Source organism: Crinia signifera, chromosome 3 (assembly GCF_055691185.1).
Source record: "Crinia signifera chromosome 3, ASM5569118v1, whole genome shotgun sequence".
NCBI lineage: Eukaryota > Metazoa > Chordata > Amphibia > Anura > Myobatrachidae > Crinia > Crinia signifera.
Window position 1 is genome coordinate 340,205,396 of NC_139219.1, and position 17,493 is coordinate 340,222,888.

The window sequence follows — 17,493 nt, forward strand, 5'->3', positions numbered from 1 at the left end:
CCTAGAGGTGCTAAGAGTGGTGGCATACTGTCCTGGTGTCCTAGAGGTGCTAAGAGTGGGGGGCATACTGTCCTGGTGTCCTAGCAGTGCAGACCCTGTGGCCATGCTTGCCTGATGTCCTAGAGGTTGTGAGAGTGGGGGGCATGCTCGCCTGGTGTCCTAGAGGTGCTAGGAGTGGTGACATGCTGTCCTGGTGTCCTAGAGGTGCTGATAGTGGGGGCATGTTGTCCTGATGTCCTAGAGGTGCTAGGAGTGGTGGCATGCTGTCCTGGTGTCCTAGAGGTGCTGGGAGTGGGGGCATGTTGTCCTGATGTCCTAGAGGTTCTGATAGTGGGGGCATGTTGTCCTGATGTCCTAGAGGTGCTGAGGGTGGGGGCATGCTGTCCTGGTGTCCTAGAGGTTGTGAGAGTGGGGGGCATACTGTCCTGGTGTCCTAGAGGTGCAGAGACTGAGAGGGCATGCTCGCCTGGTGTCCTAGAGGTTCTGAGAGAGGGGGGCATGCTGTCCTGGTGTCCTAGAGGTTCTGAGAGAGGGGGGCATGCTGTCCTGGTGTCCTAGAGGTGCTGAGATTTGGGCATGCTGTCCTGGTGTCCTAGAGGTGCTGAGATTTGGGCATGCTGTCCTGGTGTCCTAGAGGTGCTGAGATTTGGGCATGCTGTCCTGGTGTCCTAGAGGTGCTGAGATTTGGGCATGCTGTCCTGGTGTCCTAGAGGTGCTAAGAGTGGGGACATGCTGTCCTGGTGTCCTAGAGGTGCTAAGAGTGGGGGCATGCTGTCCTGGTGTCCTAGAGGTTCTGAGAGTGGTGGCATGCTGTCCTGGTGTCCTAGAGGTTCTGAGAGTGGAGGGCATGCTGTCCTGGTGTCCTAGAGGTGCTGAGATTTGGGCATGCTGTCCTGGTGTCCTAGAGGTGCTGAGATTTGGGCATGCTGTCCTGGTGTCCTAGAGGTGCTAAGAGTGGGGACATGCTGTCCTGGTGTCCTAGAGGTGCTAAGAGTGGTGGCATACTGTCCTGGTGTCCTAGAGGTGCTAAGAGTGGGGGCATGCTGTCCTGGTGTCCTAGAGGTGCTAAGAGTGGGGGCATGCTGTCCTGGTGTCCTAGAGGTGCTAAGAGTGGGGACATGCTGTCCTGGTGTCCTAGAGGTGCTGAGATTTGGGCATGCTGTCCTGGTGTCCTAGAGGTGCTGAGATTTGGGCATGCTGTCCTGGTGTCCTAGAGGTGCTAAGAGTGGGGACATGCTGTCCTGGTGTCCTAGAGGTGCTAAGAGTGGTGGCATACTGTCCTGGTGTCCTAGAGGTGCTAAGAGTGGTGGCATGCTGTCCTGGTGTCCTAGAGGTGCTGATAGTGGGGGCATGTTGTCCTGATGTCCTAGAGGTGCTGAGGGTGGTGGCATGCTGTCCTGGTGTCCTAGAGGTGCTAAGAGTGAGGGAACGCTGTCCTGTTGTCCTAGAGGTGCTGAGATTTGGGCATGCTGTCCTGGTGTCCTAGAGGTGCTAAGAGTGGGGACATGCTGTCCTGGTGTCCTAGAGGTGCTAAGAGTGGGGGCATGCTGTCCTGGTGTCCTAGAGGTTCTGAGAGTGGTGGCATGCTGTCCTGGTGTCCTAGAGGTTCTGAGAGTGGAGGGCATGCTGTCCTGGTGTCCTAGAGGTTCTGAGAGTGGGGACATGCTGTCCTGGTGTCCTAGAGGTGCTGAGATTTGGGCATGCTGTCCTGGTGTCCTAGAGGTGCTGAGATTTGGGCATGCTGTCCTGGTGTCCTAGAGGTGCTAAGAGTGGGGACATGCTGTCCTGGTGTCCTAGAGGTGCTAAGAGTGGTGGCATACTGTCCTGGTGTCCTAGAGGTGCTAAGAGTGGGGGCATGCTGTCCTGGTGTCCTAGAGGTGCTAAGAGTGGGGGCATGCTGTCCTGGTGTCCTAGAGGTGCTAAGAGTGGGGACATGCTGTCCTGGTGTCCTAGAGGTGCTGAGATTTGGGCATGCTGTCCTGGTGTCCTAGAGGTGCTGAGATTTGGGCATGCTGTCCTGGTGTCCTAGAGGTGCTAAGAGTGGGGACATGCTGTCCTGGTGTCCTAGAGGTGCTAAGAGTGGTGGCATACTGTCCTGGTGTCCTAGAGGCGCTAAGAGTGGTGGCATGCTGTCCTGGTGTCCTAGAGGTGCTGATAGTGGGGGCATGTTGTCCTGATGTCCTAGAGGTGCTGAGGGTGGTGGCATGCTGTCCTGGTGTCCTAGAGGTGCTAAGAGTGAGGGAACGCTGTCCTGTTGTCCTAGAGGTGCTAGGAGTGGGGGCATGCTGTCCTAGTTTCCTAGAGGTGCTGATAGTGGGGGCATGCTGTCCTGATGTCCTAGAGGTGCTGATAGTGGGGACATGCTGTCCTGATGTCCTAGAGGTGCTGAGGGTGGGGGCATGCTGTCCTGGTCTCCTAGAGGCGCTGAGATTGGAGACATACTTCTGGTGATGTCCTAGATGTCCAAGGGTGGGGGCATGCACATCAGTTGTCCCAGAGGAGCTGGGAATGGGTCATGCTTGTCTGGTGTCCTAGAGGTCCTGAGCGTGGGGGCATGTGGAGCATGGGGGTGTCCTAGAGGTGCTAAAGATGTGGACATTCTGGCTTAGTGTCAGGTGAGCAGTGTATTGGTGAACACTGTATTGCAGACTACGTGAATCAGTGTATTGCTGAGCACTGTATTGTGGAGCATTGTAATGTAGTGGACTGTATTATGGAGCACTGTATTGCGGAGCACTGTATTGCTGAGCACTGTATTGTGGAGCCTTGTATTGTGGAGGACTGTATTATGGAGCACTGTATTGTAGTGGGCTGTATTGTGGTGCACTGTATTGTGAAGCACTGTATTGCGGAGCACTGTAATGTAGTGGACTATATTATGGAGCACTGTATTGTGGAGCACTGTATTGCGGAGCACTGTAATGTAGTGGACTGTATTGCGGTGCACTGTATTGCGGAGCACTGTATTTTGGAGAACTAGATTGAGGAGCACTGTATTTTAGTGGACTATATTGCGGAGCACTGTATTGTAGTGGACTGTATTGCGGAGCACTGTATTGTGGAGCACTGTATTGTAGTGGACTGTATTGTGGAGCAGTGTATTGCGGAGCACTGTATTGTGGAGCACTGTATTGTAGTGGACTGTATTGTGAAGCACTGTATTTTAGAGGACTAGATTGAGGAGCACTGTATCGTAGTGGACTTTATTGTAGTGGACTGTATTGTAGTGCACTGTATTGTGGAGCACTGTATTGTGGAGCACTGTATTGTAGTGGGCTGTATTGTGGAGCACTGTATTGTGGAGCACTGTATTGTAGTGGACTGTATTGTAGTGGACTGTATTGTGGAGCACTGTATTTTGGAGGACTAGATTGAGGAGCACTGTATCGTAGTGGACTGTATTGTAGTGGACTGTATTGTAGTGCACTGTATTGTGGAGCACTGTATTGTGGAGCACTGTATTGTAGTGGGCTGTATTGTGGAGCACTGTATTGTGGAGCACTGTATTGTAGTGGACTGTATTGTGGAGCACTGTATTTTGGAGGACTAGATTGAGGAGCACTGTATCGTAGTGGACTGTATTGTAGTGGACTGTATTGTAGTGCACTGTATTGTGGTAGCACTGTATTGTGGAGCACTGTATTGTAGTGGACTGTATTGTAGTGGGCTGTATTGTGGAGCACTGTATTGTGGAGCACTGTATTGTAGTGGACTGTATTGTGGAGCACTGTATTTTGGAGGACTAGATTGAGGAGCACTGTATCGTAGTGGACTGTATTGTAGTGGGCTGTATTGTGGAGCACTGTATTTTGGAGGACTAGATTGCGGAGCACTGTATTGTAGTGGACTGTATTGCGGTGCACTGTATTGCGGAGCACTGTATTTTGGAGGACTAGATTGAGGAGCACTGTATTGTAGTGCACTGTATTGTGGAGCACTGTATTGAGGAGCACTGTATTTTGGAGGACTAGATTGAGGAGCACTGTATTGTAGTGCACTGTATTGCGGTGCACTGTATTGCGGAGCACTGTATTTTGGAGGACTAGATTGAGGAGCACTGTATTGTAGTGGACTGTATTGCGGTGCACTGTATTGCGGAGCACTGTATTTTGGAGGACTAGATTGAGGAGCACTGTATTGTAGTGCACTGTATTGTGGAGCACTGTATTGAGGAGCACTGTATTGTAGTGCACTGTATTGTGGAGCATTGTGTTGCAGAGATTGCTGGAATCTACTGTATGTACATTTTGGGTGTGTGACGCACTCAGGATAATGCTCCGCTGTCACTGTGTCTGTCCCCACAGGATGCCCCCGCACTGTGAATACCTCCACACAGATCACCATATTATCTGACCGTTTCAATATCATGGGCAATTTACATGAACTTCCACAACTCAGAAAGTTTGCAGAAAAGTTTCAAGACGCAAATAGCAAGGTGGACATTTATCTGTATGGTTTCCTAACAGACAAACTGAGGGAGCACATGCGCCAGAATCAGCCCCTCGGGGCGCTCCGTTATACCGTACAGGGAGCGTCCATCTATGAATACATTAATTCCATGACCTGGCAGCCGACAGCCACCACGGACCGCGTGTCACATATCCTTGTTCTCATACTGGATGGCATCTACCCGTACGTATACGCCAAACCCCAAATCCCCAAACTGAAGAGAGCAGGACTAGAGATATTTGTCCTGGGAAATAGGGAGATGAAGGACTACACCTTGGATGAAATAGCTTCCTATCCGACCGAGACTCACTCGTTTAGCCGGCTGCAGTATCCCAGCCTGGATGATGCGCTGTCTGCATTGTCACAATCTGTGTGCCGCAGCCTTGAGGCCAAGGAACGCAATGCAAAGAAACAACGTGAGTATCCCAATTGTGAATATGCCAGATAGTATAATTCTCCTCTCCAGATATGTGTTTCTGTATCTCTGCTGTGCATCCAGAAGCCTCCTGTCAGTCTGTGTCTGCCGCCGGCGTATAGCAGTATGTCCGCAGGGGTGTATACGGTATATAGCCGCCCACCTGCTATGGAGACTGGCTGGTGACTGTGGCAGGAAGATGACCACATATCCAGACCATGGCTGGTGGCTATATACCATATACACTGCGGACATACTGCTGTGCACCGGTGGCACACACAGAGGGACAGGAGGCTTCTGGATGCAGCAGTGACAGCTGTAGCAGGAAACACAGAGCAGCTAATGACCCATAGGGGACAACACCACAACCTCCAGTGAGTCTAGCTGTGCACCACAACCTCCAGTGAGTCTAGCTGTGCACCACAACCTCCAGTGAGTCTAGCTGTGCACCACAACCTCCAGTGAGTCTAGCGGTGCGCCACAACCTCCAGTGATTCTAGCTGTGCCTTACAACCTCCAGTGACTCTAGCTGTGCACCACAACCTCCAGTGAGTCTAGCTGTGCGCCACAACCTCCAGTGAGTCTAGCTGTGCGCCACAACCTCCAGTGAGTCTAGCTGTGTGCCACAACCTCCAGTGAGTCTAGCTGTGCGCCACAACCTCCAGTGATTTCAGCTGTGTGCCACAACCTCCAGTGAGTCTAGCTGTGCGCCACAACCTCCAGTGAGTCTAGCTGTGCACCACAACCTCCAGTGAGTCTAGCTGTGCACCACAACCTCCAGTGAGTCTAGCTGTGCACCACAACCTCCAGTGAGTCTAGCTGTGCGCCACAACCTCCAGTGAGTCTAGCTGTTCGCCACAACCTCCAGTGAGTTTAGCTGTGCACCACAACCTCCAGTGAGGCTAGCTGTGCACCACAACCTCCAGTTAGGCTAGCTGTGCACCACAACCTCCAGTGAGTCTAGCTGTGCACCACAACCTCCAGTGAGTCTAGCTGTGCACCACAACCTCCAGTGACTCCAGCTGTGCACCACAACCTCCAGTGACTCCAGCTGTGCACCACAACCTCCAGCGACTCCAGCTGTGCACCACAACCTCCAGCGACTCTAGCTGTGCACCACAACCTCCAGCGAGTCTAGCTGTGCACCACAACCTCCAGCGAGTCTAGCTGTGCACCACAACCTCCAGCGAGTCTAGCTGTGCACCACAACCTCCAGCGAGTCTAGCTGTGCACCACAACCTCCAGCGAGTCTAGCTGTGCACCACAACCTCAAGCGAGGCTAGCTGTGCACCACAACCTCCAGCGACTCTAGCTGTGCCCCACAACCTCCAGCAACTCTAGCTGTGCACCACAACCTCCAGCGAGTCTAGCTGTGCACCACAACCTCCAGCGAGTCTAGCTGTGCACCACAACCTCCAGCGAGTCTAGCTGTGCACCACAACCTCCAGCGAGTCTAGCTGTGCACCACAACCTCAAGCGAGTCTAGCTGTGCACCACAACCTCCAGTGAGTCTAGCTGTGCACCACAACCTCCAGCGACTCTAGCTGTGCACCACAACCTCCAGCGACTCTAGCTGTGCACCACAACCTCCAGTGACTCTAGCTGTGCACCACAACCTCCAGCGACTCTAGCTGTGCACCACAACCTCCAGCGAGTCTAGCTGTGCACCACAACCTCCAGCGACTCTAGCTGTGCACCACAACCTCCAGCGAGTCTAGCTGTGCACCACAACCTCCAGCGACTCTAGCTGTGCACCACAATCTCCAGCGAGTCTAGCTGTGCACCACAACCTCCAGCGAGTCTAGCTGTGCACCACAACCTCCAGTGAGTCTAGCTGTGCACCACAACCTCCAGCGAGTCTAGCTGTGCACCACAACCTCCAGTAAGTCTAGCTGTGCACCACAACCTCCAGTGACTCTAGCTGTGCACCACAACCTCCAGTGAGGCTAGCTGTGCACCACAACCTCCAGTGACTCTAGCTGTGCACCACAACCTCCTGTGAGGCTAGCTGTGCACCACAACCTCCAGTGAGTCTAGCTGTGCACCGCAACCTCCAGCGAGTCTAGCTGTGCACCACAACCTCCAGTTACGCTAGCTGTGCACCACAACCTCCAGTGAGGCTAGCTGTGCACCACAACCTCCAGTGAGTCTAGCTGTGCACCACAACCTCCAGTGAGTCTAGCTGTGCACCACAACCTCCAGTGAGGCTAGCTGTGCACCACAACCTCCAGTGAGTCTAGCTGTGCACCACAACCTCCAGTGACTCTAGCTGTGCACCACAACCTCCAGTGAGTCTAGCTGTGCGCCACAACCTCCAGTGATTTCAGCTGTGTGCCACAACCTCCAGTGAGTCTAGCTGTGCGCCACAACCTCCAGTGAGTCTAGCTGTGCACCACAACCTCCAGTGAGTCTAGGGGCGAAATGTAATAGGGTGTGATTTTTGGACATGTGCGATTTTGGGTCAAAAACGTCCGAAATCGCACATTTTCCGAAAATCGCACATTTAATAGGTTGAAAATCGCGGTAAAAAATCGCACTTTTTACCGCGAAATCGCACTTTTAGAAGTGCGATTTTTAGTCACATTGTGGTGCACAGCTAGACTCACTGGAGTTTGTGGTGCACAGCTAGACTCACTGGAGGTTGTGGTGCACAGCTAGCCTCACTGGAGGTTGTGGTGCACAGCTAGAGTCGCTGGAGGTTGTGGTACACAGCTAGAGTCACTGGAGGTTGTGGTGCACAGCTAGAGTCACTGGAGGTTGTGGTGCACAGCTAGACTCGCTGGAGGTTGTGGTGCACAGCTAGACTCGCTGGAGGTTGTGGTGCACAGCTAGACTCGCTGGAGGTTGTGGTGCACAGCTAGACTCGCTGGAGGTTGTAGTGCACAGCTAGACTCGCTGGAGGTTGTGGTGCACAGCTAGACTCGCTGGAGGTTGTGGTGCACAGCTAGACTCACTGGAGGTTGTGGTGCACAGCTAGCGTAAAAGTGAGGTGTGTGTGTGTAATAAACTTTTACTTCTCTGTGTGTGTGTTTTTTATAAACATTCTTTTTACAGGTGAACTACAAGTCCCAACGGGCCCATTAATGCCCCGCATGCTGGGACTTGTGGTTCTCCAAGTCCCAGCATGCAGGGGAGGTCTGCTGGCACTTGTAGTTCTCCGGTATAAAGCAATGTAACGTATGATGGATTTAACCCTATCAGGCCGGCGTCCACTGGCCACGGATGCCGGTGACAGCCCCGGGCTTCAGCCCTGGATGGGTGAAGCCTGGGGGGGGGACCCCTTTATTGGGGGGGTCCCCACTCCTCCAGGTACCCCGTCCAAGGCTGACCAGCCACGGTGCTCATGTTTTGGCCGGGGGACCTTGTATAAAAAGTGTCCCCCGGCTGTGGCATGACACCGCGGGCTGTTGGAGCCCGGTGCTGGTTTCAAAATACGGGGGACCCCCAGATTTTTTGTCCCCCGTATTTTTGGAACCAGGACCGGTCCAAGAGTCCGGGGCTGGATTCAGAAATACGGGGGACCCCTATGCTTTTTGTCCCCCCGTATTTTTGGAACCAGGTCCGGCTCAATGAGCCCGGGGCTGGTTATGCTTAGGAGGGGGGACCCCACGCAGTTTTTTTTTAAACTTTTTTTTTTTTGCACAAAATCGCATTTATGAAAATGCGCACATTTTCGTGACTGAAAATGCGCACATTTTCATGACTAAAAATCGCCCGAAATCGCGGCAAATCGCATTTTTTGTCGCTAATTCGCATCTCATTACATATGCGAATTCGCGGCAAAAAACGCGATTTTTAAAGGTGCGATTTCTGGCGAGTTTGGAACTCGTCCAAAAATCACACCCTATTACATTTCGCCCCAGCTGTGCACCACAACCTCCAGTGAGTCTAGCTGTGCACCACAACCTCCAGTGAGTCTAGCTGTGCGCCACAACCTCCAGTGAGTCTAGCTGTTCGCCACAACCTCCAGTGAGTTTAGCTGTGCGCCACAACCTCCATTGACTCTAGCTGTGCACCACAACCTCCAGTGAGTCCAGCTGTGCGCCACAACCTCCAGTGAGTCTAGCTGTGCACCACAACCTCCAGTGAGTCTAGCTGTGCACCACAACCTCCAGTGACTCTAGCTGTGCGCCACAACCTCCAGTGAGTCTAGCTGTGCACCACAACCTCCAGTGAGTCTAGCTGTGCACCACAACCTCCAGCGAGTCTAGCTGTGCCCCACAACCTCCAGCGACTCTAGCTGTGCACCACAACCTCCAGCGAGTCTTGCTGTGCATCACAACCTCCAGTGAGTCTAGCTGTGCACCACAATCTCCAGTGAGTCTAGCTTTGCACCACAACCTCACCACACATTCTCTCTCTTACTAATCGTTCCTCACTCCCACAACACAATTGTCCCCTTCTGGTTTTATTTCCTCCTTGCTGACTGGTGAACAACATTGTCAGTCTTTCCAGAAGGGAATGAGTAGGGCTTTTGTAAAAGGAACACCCCTTTGCTGTCTTCTTCTGGAAGGCTTCCTGTGGGACTTCTGTAGTCTGAGCACTACAATTTAAGAACACAACATTTGGGCCAGAGGGTTAACTCTTTCCTTACTCACAAGCAGGCAAGTTCCTTACCTCCTCACATATCTTCCCCTTCTTAAATCGAAACAGGAATTGTCTTAATATCGGAGACCTGACTGTTGATTCAGCCTGGATAATCCATCAGCATTGTAATGGTCATAGAAACATAGAATTTGACGGCAGATAAGAACCACTTGGTCCATCTAGTCTGCCCCTCTATTAAACATGTTACCTCAAACCATATTTGATCCTTATTTCTGTGTAAGGATAACAATATGCCTATCCCAAGCATGTTTACATTGTACTACTGTATTTGCCTCTACCACCTCTGATGGTGAGCTATTCCACTTATCTACTACTCTTTCTGTGAAGTAATTCTTCCTCACATTTCCCCTGAATCTTCCTCCCTCTAGTGTCAGTGCATGTCCTTGTGTTCTGTTGCTCCTCTTCCTGTGACTAATGTCTCCCACCTGTACCTTCCTCCCCCTAGTGTCAGTGCATGTCCTTGTGTTCTGCTGCTCCTCTTCTTGTGACTAATGTCTCCCACCTGCACCTTCCTTCCTCTAGTGTCAGTGCGTGTCCTTGTGTTCTGTTGCTCCTCTTCCTGTGACTAATGTCTCCCACCTGTACCTTCCTCCCCCTAGTGTCAGTGCATGTCCTTGTGTTCTGCTGCTCCTCTTCTTGTGACTAATGTCTACCACCTGTACCTTCCTCCCTCTAATGTCAGTGCATGTCCTCGTGTTCTGTTGCTCCTCTTCCTGTGAAGAATGTCTCCCACCTGTACTTTCCTCCCTCCAATGTCAGTGCATGTCCTCGTGTTCTGCAGCTCCTCTTCCTGTGACTAATGTCTCCCACCTGTACCTTCCTCCCCCCAGTGTCAGTGCATGTCCTCGTGTTCTGCTGCTCCTCTTCCTGTGACTAATGTCTCCCACCTGTACCTTCCTCCCCCTAGTGTCAGTGCGTGTCCTCGTGTTCTGCTGCTCCTCTTCCTGTGAAGAATGTCTCCCACCTGTACCTTCCTCCCTCTAGTGTCAGTGCGTGTCCTCGTGTTCTGCTGCTCCTCTTCCTGTGAAGAATGTCTCCCACCTGTACTTTCCTCCCTCCAGTGTCAGTGCATGTCCTCGTGTTCTGCAGCTCCTCTTCCTGTGACTAATGTCTCCCACCTGTACCTTCCTCCCCCCAGTGTCAGTGCATGTCCTCGTGTTCTGCTGCTCCTCTTCCTGTAAAGAATGTCTCCCACCTGTACCTTCCTCCCTCTAGTGTCAGTGCATGTCCTCGTGTTCGGCTGCTCCTCTTCCTGTGAAGAATGTCTCCCACCTGGACCTTCCTCCCTCTAGTGTCAGTGCGTGTCCTCATGTTCTGCTGCTCCTCTTCCTGTGAAGAATGTCTCCCACCTGTACCTTCCTCCCTCTAGTGTCAGTGCGTGTCCTCGTGTTCTGCTGCTCCTCTTCCTGTGAAGAATGTCTCCCACCTGTACCTTCCTCCCTCTAGTGTCAGTGCATGTCCTCATGTTCTGCTGCTCCTCTTCCGGTGACTAATGTCTCCCACCTGTACCTTCCTCCCTCTAGTGTCAGTGCATGTCCTCGTGTTCTGCTGCTCCTCTTCCTGTGAAGAATGTCTCCCACCTGTACCTTCCTCCCCCCAGTGTCAGTGCATGTCCTCGTGTTCTGCTGCTCCTCTTCCTGTGAAGAATGTCTCCCACCTGTACCTTCCTCCCTCTAGTGTCAGTGCATGTCCTCGTGTTCTGCTGCTCCTCTTCCTGTGAAGAATGTCTCCCACCTGTACCTTCCTCCCCCCAGTGTCAGTGCATGTCCTCGTGTTCTGCTGCTCCTCTTCCTGTGAAGAATGTCTCCCACCTGTACCTTCCTCCCTCTAGTATCAGTGCGTGTCCTCGTGTTCTGCTGCTCCTCTTCCTGTGAAGAATGTCTCCCACCTGTACCTTCCTCCCCCTAGTGTCAGTGCATGTCCTCGTGTTCTGCTGCTCCTCTTCCTGTGACGAATGTCTCCCACCTGTACCTTCCTCCCTCTAGTGTCAGTGCATGTCCCCGTGTTCTGTTGCTCCTCTTCCTGTGAACAATGTCTCCCACCTGTACCTTGTTATAACCCGATATATGTGAAAGTTTCTATCATGTCCCCCTTTCCCTTCTCTGCTCTAAAGTATACATATTAAGATCTTTTAGTCTTTCCTGGTACGTTTTGTGATGTAGGCCATGCACCATTTTAGTTGCTCTTCTTTGTACAGTCTCTAATGTATTTATATCCTTCTGGAGATATGGCCTCCAGAACTGAACACAATACTCTAGGTGAGGTCGTATCAGTCAATCCCTCAGGACCCCTGCCCAGGCTGACCGGTCAGGGGGTAATGCTTTGGCCGGGGGACTTGTATAAAAAGTCTCCCCCCAGCTGTGGTTGAGCCTGGTGCTGGTTCTAAAATACGGGGGACCCCTAGTCATTTTGTCCCCCGTATTTTGGGAACCAGGACCTTGAGCCTGGTGCTGGTTGTAAAAAATATGGGGAACCCCTACTCTGTTTGTTCCCTGATTTTTTACAACCAGGACCGGCTCTGTGAGCCTGGGGCTAGTTACGACCGCGGGGGGGGGGACCCCACACCATTTTTTAAATTCTTTTTTTTAACCCTTTTTTTTTAACCCTTTTTTTTAACACACTCTCTCACTGATCCATGCAGTTTGCATATATGAATTCGTATTAGCGGCCCTATATACGGGCGCTAATATGAATGGATACGACATCAGTCAAATACCACTGCTTTGTAAATTATCCTCCGGAACACGAATATTCATACAGCTAGAACAGCCGTATGCATACATACTGTATTAATTCGTATTAAGAATAAGTATACGAAAAATTGTATTCCTATTCTTAGTAAATTTCCCCCTTCGTTTCTTATGTAGCTTAAAAATTAATCAAACTCCTAGGGGGATCCATTCCAGATTATTAAATTATCGTCACTATAACATTTAAAAAGAAGGTACTTGTTTCCTAGCACGGTGCCAGCGATTTTAATTGCATCCATCGGGACCCAAAAAATCGAGTCGATCGCATTGCATGCAACCAAATCACATGCGATGCGATCAACGCAATTTTTTACATTGGAACAAATGTAAAATGGTCCCTGAGACCCGATTTTACATTGGCCCCAATGTAAAATGCCCCCCAGACCCCAATTTTCATTGTATACCCACCCTCATGGATGAAATGCCCCCCATTGTTAACGCCACCCCACGATCAACGCCAACCCGAAGCTTGGCGAGTGCAGCGAGCCCGCGAGGGGCGGCGGTACGCGTCCTCCGACCTTTTCATACCCCCACTATCCACGTCGGCATGGAGTTGATTTCATATAGTGTGGCGAGCACAGCGAGCCAATGAGCCCGAAGCGTGGCGAACGCAGCGAGCCCCGCGAGGGGACACAATCAACGCGATTTTGTAATAGCCGGCTAATTTAACATTGCTCCCTATGTAATATCACTTTGATCGCGTCGGTCACATCGCATGCCATTGCGATGGACGCGATTTTCTCATTGCCGGCAATAAAGGCTAAAAATTGCCAAATATTGCGTCAGTTGCGTCCATCATATACCTTAAGTTACCTTAACTTAAGGTATTAGGTCACCCACGACGGGCGCCGTGCTAGGAAACAAGTACCAAAAAGAATAATATTTCCCCTAAAACGGTGATCACTGTAGATATACTTGTTTTCCCATTGGCCCATTAGCAAATTCACAAAACTAGGGGCAAATATTGTGCCCATGGCTGTACTGCATGTCTGCAGGTAAATGTGATCTAAAAATGTAAAATAATTATGTTTTAAAATTAATCTCATCACCTCACAGCCATATATAGGGCCGCTAATACGAATTCATATAGGCAGTCTGCATGGATCAGTCTCAGTATTGTGGAGGACTGTATTGTGGAGGACTGTATTGTGCAGCACTCTTTTGTGGAGGACTGTATTGCAGAGAGCACTATTTTGCAGAGGGTGGTATTGTATAGCATTCTTTGCGGAGCACTGAATTGTGGTGGACTGTATTGCGGAGCACTGTATTGTGAAGCACTGTATTTTGGAGGACTAGATTGCGGAGCACTGTATTGTGGTGGACTGTATTGTGGAGCACTGTATTGCGCTGCACTGTACCACAATACAGTGAGTGAGGCAGAAGATGTTTATGTGCCCATAGATCTTAAAAAATCTCTTCTCGTATTGCTAGGAGGCACAGCATACAGATGTTACAGCATTCAAGTCAGGTAGAAGTACAATTGTACACATGGCAGCAGCCCTCCTTTTATGCTACTCCGATACACATTACCACAGTGGGTAAGCCCACCCTGTGGTCTCCAACCAATCATCTTAAGTGCCAGAGTCGTGCATGCATTGGGCACATGCACACTCTGCATTGACCCCTATGGACAGATGGGAGTTACTCCACTGAGCCACAGCCCACCTGGGGGGGGGGGGGGGCAGGTGTCTGTCTGTCTGGCCAGGGGGAAGGTTTCCCCCTACATAATACACTGACACCACGAGCTCTGCCCCCAGAGGCACACATACTGTATGGGCTTTGTCACATCCTGTTATCATTCCATCTACTCCCTGTACTGTCTCTCCTGATAAGTTTGTGGTCCATGGGATTCTAATACTGCCCCACTCCTGATGTGCAGTGTATAGCTGGAAAGTGACAAATGTTTGTCTTTTGATGGTAACCATAACTAATTTTATGCCATCATGTTTGCTGCCTGCACTTATTAGAATTACAGCATACTCTGGTGTACAGTCTATCCTGTTATAGACAGCATGGGCACCACGCAGTAACTGGGGTGTGGGTACATTCTATTATTATCACTGTGTAGAGTATGTTTCACAACATACTCCATTCCGATGATCATTTGTGTCTACTGAATTTCATTCTAATCTTTCTGATTGGCTATCGTGGGGTCCAGCTACTCTCATCCACCATCCAATACCAGCTATGATGGCAGACAGCAGATGGTGGGTTATCACGTGGTCCCTCTATTCTCATCCATCATCCAATACCAGCTATGAGGGTGGACAGCAGATGGTGGTGTTATCACGGAGTCCCTCTACTCTCATCCATCATCCAATAACAGCTATGATGGTGGACAGCAAATGGAGGATTATCACAGAGGCCCTCTACTCTCATCCACTATCCAATACTAGCTATGATGGCGGACAGCAGATGGTGGGTTATCACAGAGTCCCTCTACTCTCATCCACCATCCAATACCAGCTATGATGGTGGACAGCAGATGGTGGGTTATCACAGAGTCCCTCTACTCTCATCCACCATCCAATACCAGCTATGATGGTGGACAACAGATGGTGGGTTATCACAGAGTCCCTCTACTCTCATCAATCATCCAATAACAGCTATGATGGTGGACAGCAGATGGTGGGTTATCATGGGGTCCCTCTACTCTCATCCAAAATCCAATACCAGCTATGATGGTGGACAGCAGATGGTGGGTTATCAGGGAGTCCCTCTACTCTCATCCACCATCCAATACCAGCTATGAGGGTGGACAGCAGATGGTGGGTTATCACGGAGTCCCTCTACTCTCATCCACCATCGAATACCAGCTATGAGGGTGGACAGCAGATGGTGGGTTATCACGGAGTCCCTCTACTCTCATCCACCATCCAATACCAGCTATGAGGGTGGACAGCAGATGGTGGGTTATCACGGAGTCCCTCTACTCTCATCCACCATCCAATACTAGCTATGATGCTGGACAGCATATGGTGGTGTTATCACGGGGTCCCTCTACTCTCATCCATCATCCAATAACAGCTATGATGGTGGACAGCAAATGGAGGATTATCACGGAGGCCCTCTACTCTCATCTACTATCCAATACTAGCTATGATGGCGGACAGCAGATGGTGGGTTATCACTGAGTCCCTCTATTCTCATCCACCATCCAATACCAGCTATGATGGTGGACAGCAGATGGTGGGTTATCAGGGAGTCCCTCTACTCTCATCCACCATAGAATACCAGCTATGATGGTGGACAACAGATGGTGGGTTATCACAGAGTCCCTCTACTCTCATCAATCATCCAATAACAGCTATGATGGTGGACAGCAGATGGTGGGTTATCATGGGGTCCCTCTACTCTCATCCACCATCCAATACCAGCTATGATGGTGGACAGCAGATGGTGGGTTATCAGGGAGTCCCTCTACTCTCATCCACCATCCAATACCAGTTATGAAGGTGGACAGCAGATGGTGGGTTATCACGGGGTCCCTCTACTCTCATCCATCATCCAATACCAGCTATGATGGTAGACCGCACATGGTGGGTTATCACGGGGTCCCTCTACTCTCATCCAAAATCCAATACCAGCTATGATGGTGGACAGCAGATGGTGGGTTATCAGGGAGTCCCTCTACTCTCATCCACCATCCAATACCAGCTATGAGGGTGGACAGCAGATGGTGGGTTATCACGGAGTCCCTCTACTCTCATCCACCATCGAATACATGGTGGACAGCAGATGGTGGGTTATCACGGAGTCCCTCTACTCTCATCAATCATCCAATACCAGCTATGATGGTAGACCGCAAATGGTGTGTTATCACGGGGTCCCTCTACTCTCATCCACCATCGAATACCAGCTATGATAGTGGACAGCAGATGGTGGGTTATCACAGAGTCCCTCTACTCTCATCCACCATCCAATACCAGCTATGATGGTGGACAGCAGATGGTGGGTTATCACAGAGTCCCTCTACTCTCATCCACCATCGAATACCAGCTATGATGGTGGACAGCAGATGGTGGGTTATCAGGGAGTCCCTCTACTCTCATCCACCATCCAATACCAGCTATGAGGGTGGACAGCAGATAGTGTGTTATCACGGGGTCCCTCTACTTTCATCCACCATCGAATACCATCTATGATGGTGGGTTATCACGGAGTCCCTCTACTCTCATCCACCATCCAATACCAGCTATGATGGTGGACAGCAGATTGTGGGTTATCACGGAGTCCCTCTACTCTCATTCACCATCCAATACCAGCTATGATGGTGGACAGTAGATGGTGGGTTATCACGGAGTCCCTCTACTCTCATCCACCATCCAATACCAGCTATGATGGTGGACAGCAGATGGTGGGTTATCACAGGGTCCCTCTACTCTCATCCACCATCCAATACCAGCTATGATGGCGGACAGCAGATGGTGGGTTATCACGGAGTCCCTCTACTCTCATCCACCATCCAATACCAGCTATTTTGGTGGACAGCAGATGGTGGGTTATCACGGAGTCCAGCTACTCTCATCCACCATCGAATACCAGCTATGATGGTGGACAGCAGATGGTGGGCTATCACGGAGTCCCTCTACTCTCATCAATCATCCAATACCAGCTATGATGGTAGACCGCAGATGGTGTGTTATCATGGGGTCCCTCTACTCTCATCCACCATCGAATACCAGCTATGATGGTGGACAGCAGATGGTGGGTTATCACAGAGTCCCTCTACTCTCATCCACCATCCAATACCAACTATGATGGTGGACAGCAGATGGTGGGTTATCACGGAGTCCCTCTACTCTCATCCACCATCCAATACCAGCTATGATGGTGGACAGCAGGTGGTGGCTTATCATGGAGTCCCTCTACTCTCATCCACCATCCAATACCAGCAATGATGGTGGAAAGCAGATGGTGGGTTATCACGGGGTCCCTCTACTCTCATCAATCATCCAATACCAGCTATGATAGTAGACCGCAGATGGTGTGTTATCACGGGGTCCCTCTACTCTCATCCACCATCGAATACCAGCTATGATGGTGGACAGCAGATGGTGGGTTATCACGGAGTCCCTCTACTCTCATCCACCATCGAATACCAGCTATGATGGTGGACAGCAGATGGTGGGTTATCATGGAGTCCCTCTACTCTCATCCACCATCCAATACCAGCTATGATGGCGGACAGCAGATGGTGGGTTATCACGGAGTCCCTCTACTCTCATCCACCATCCAATACCAGCTATGATGGTGATCTGATGTTACTGT

The 17,493-nt window shown here is 50.8% G+C and overlaps 1 protein-coding gene across 1 annotated transcript in view; it reads left to right on the top strand.

The window, feature by feature from the left end:
* Positions 1-17,493, top strand: part of LOC146064936 (scavenger receptor cysteine-rich domain-containing group B protein-like) — an 87,140-nt gene that overhangs the window by 1,763 nt on the left and 67,884 nt on the right. Inside the window, exon 2 of the mRNA XM_083178977.1 lies at positions 4,305-4,865. Coding sequence (XP_083035103.1) covers positions 4,305-4,865 — 561 coding nt within the window. The remainder of the gene's footprint in view (positions 1-4,304; positions 4,866-17,493) is intronic.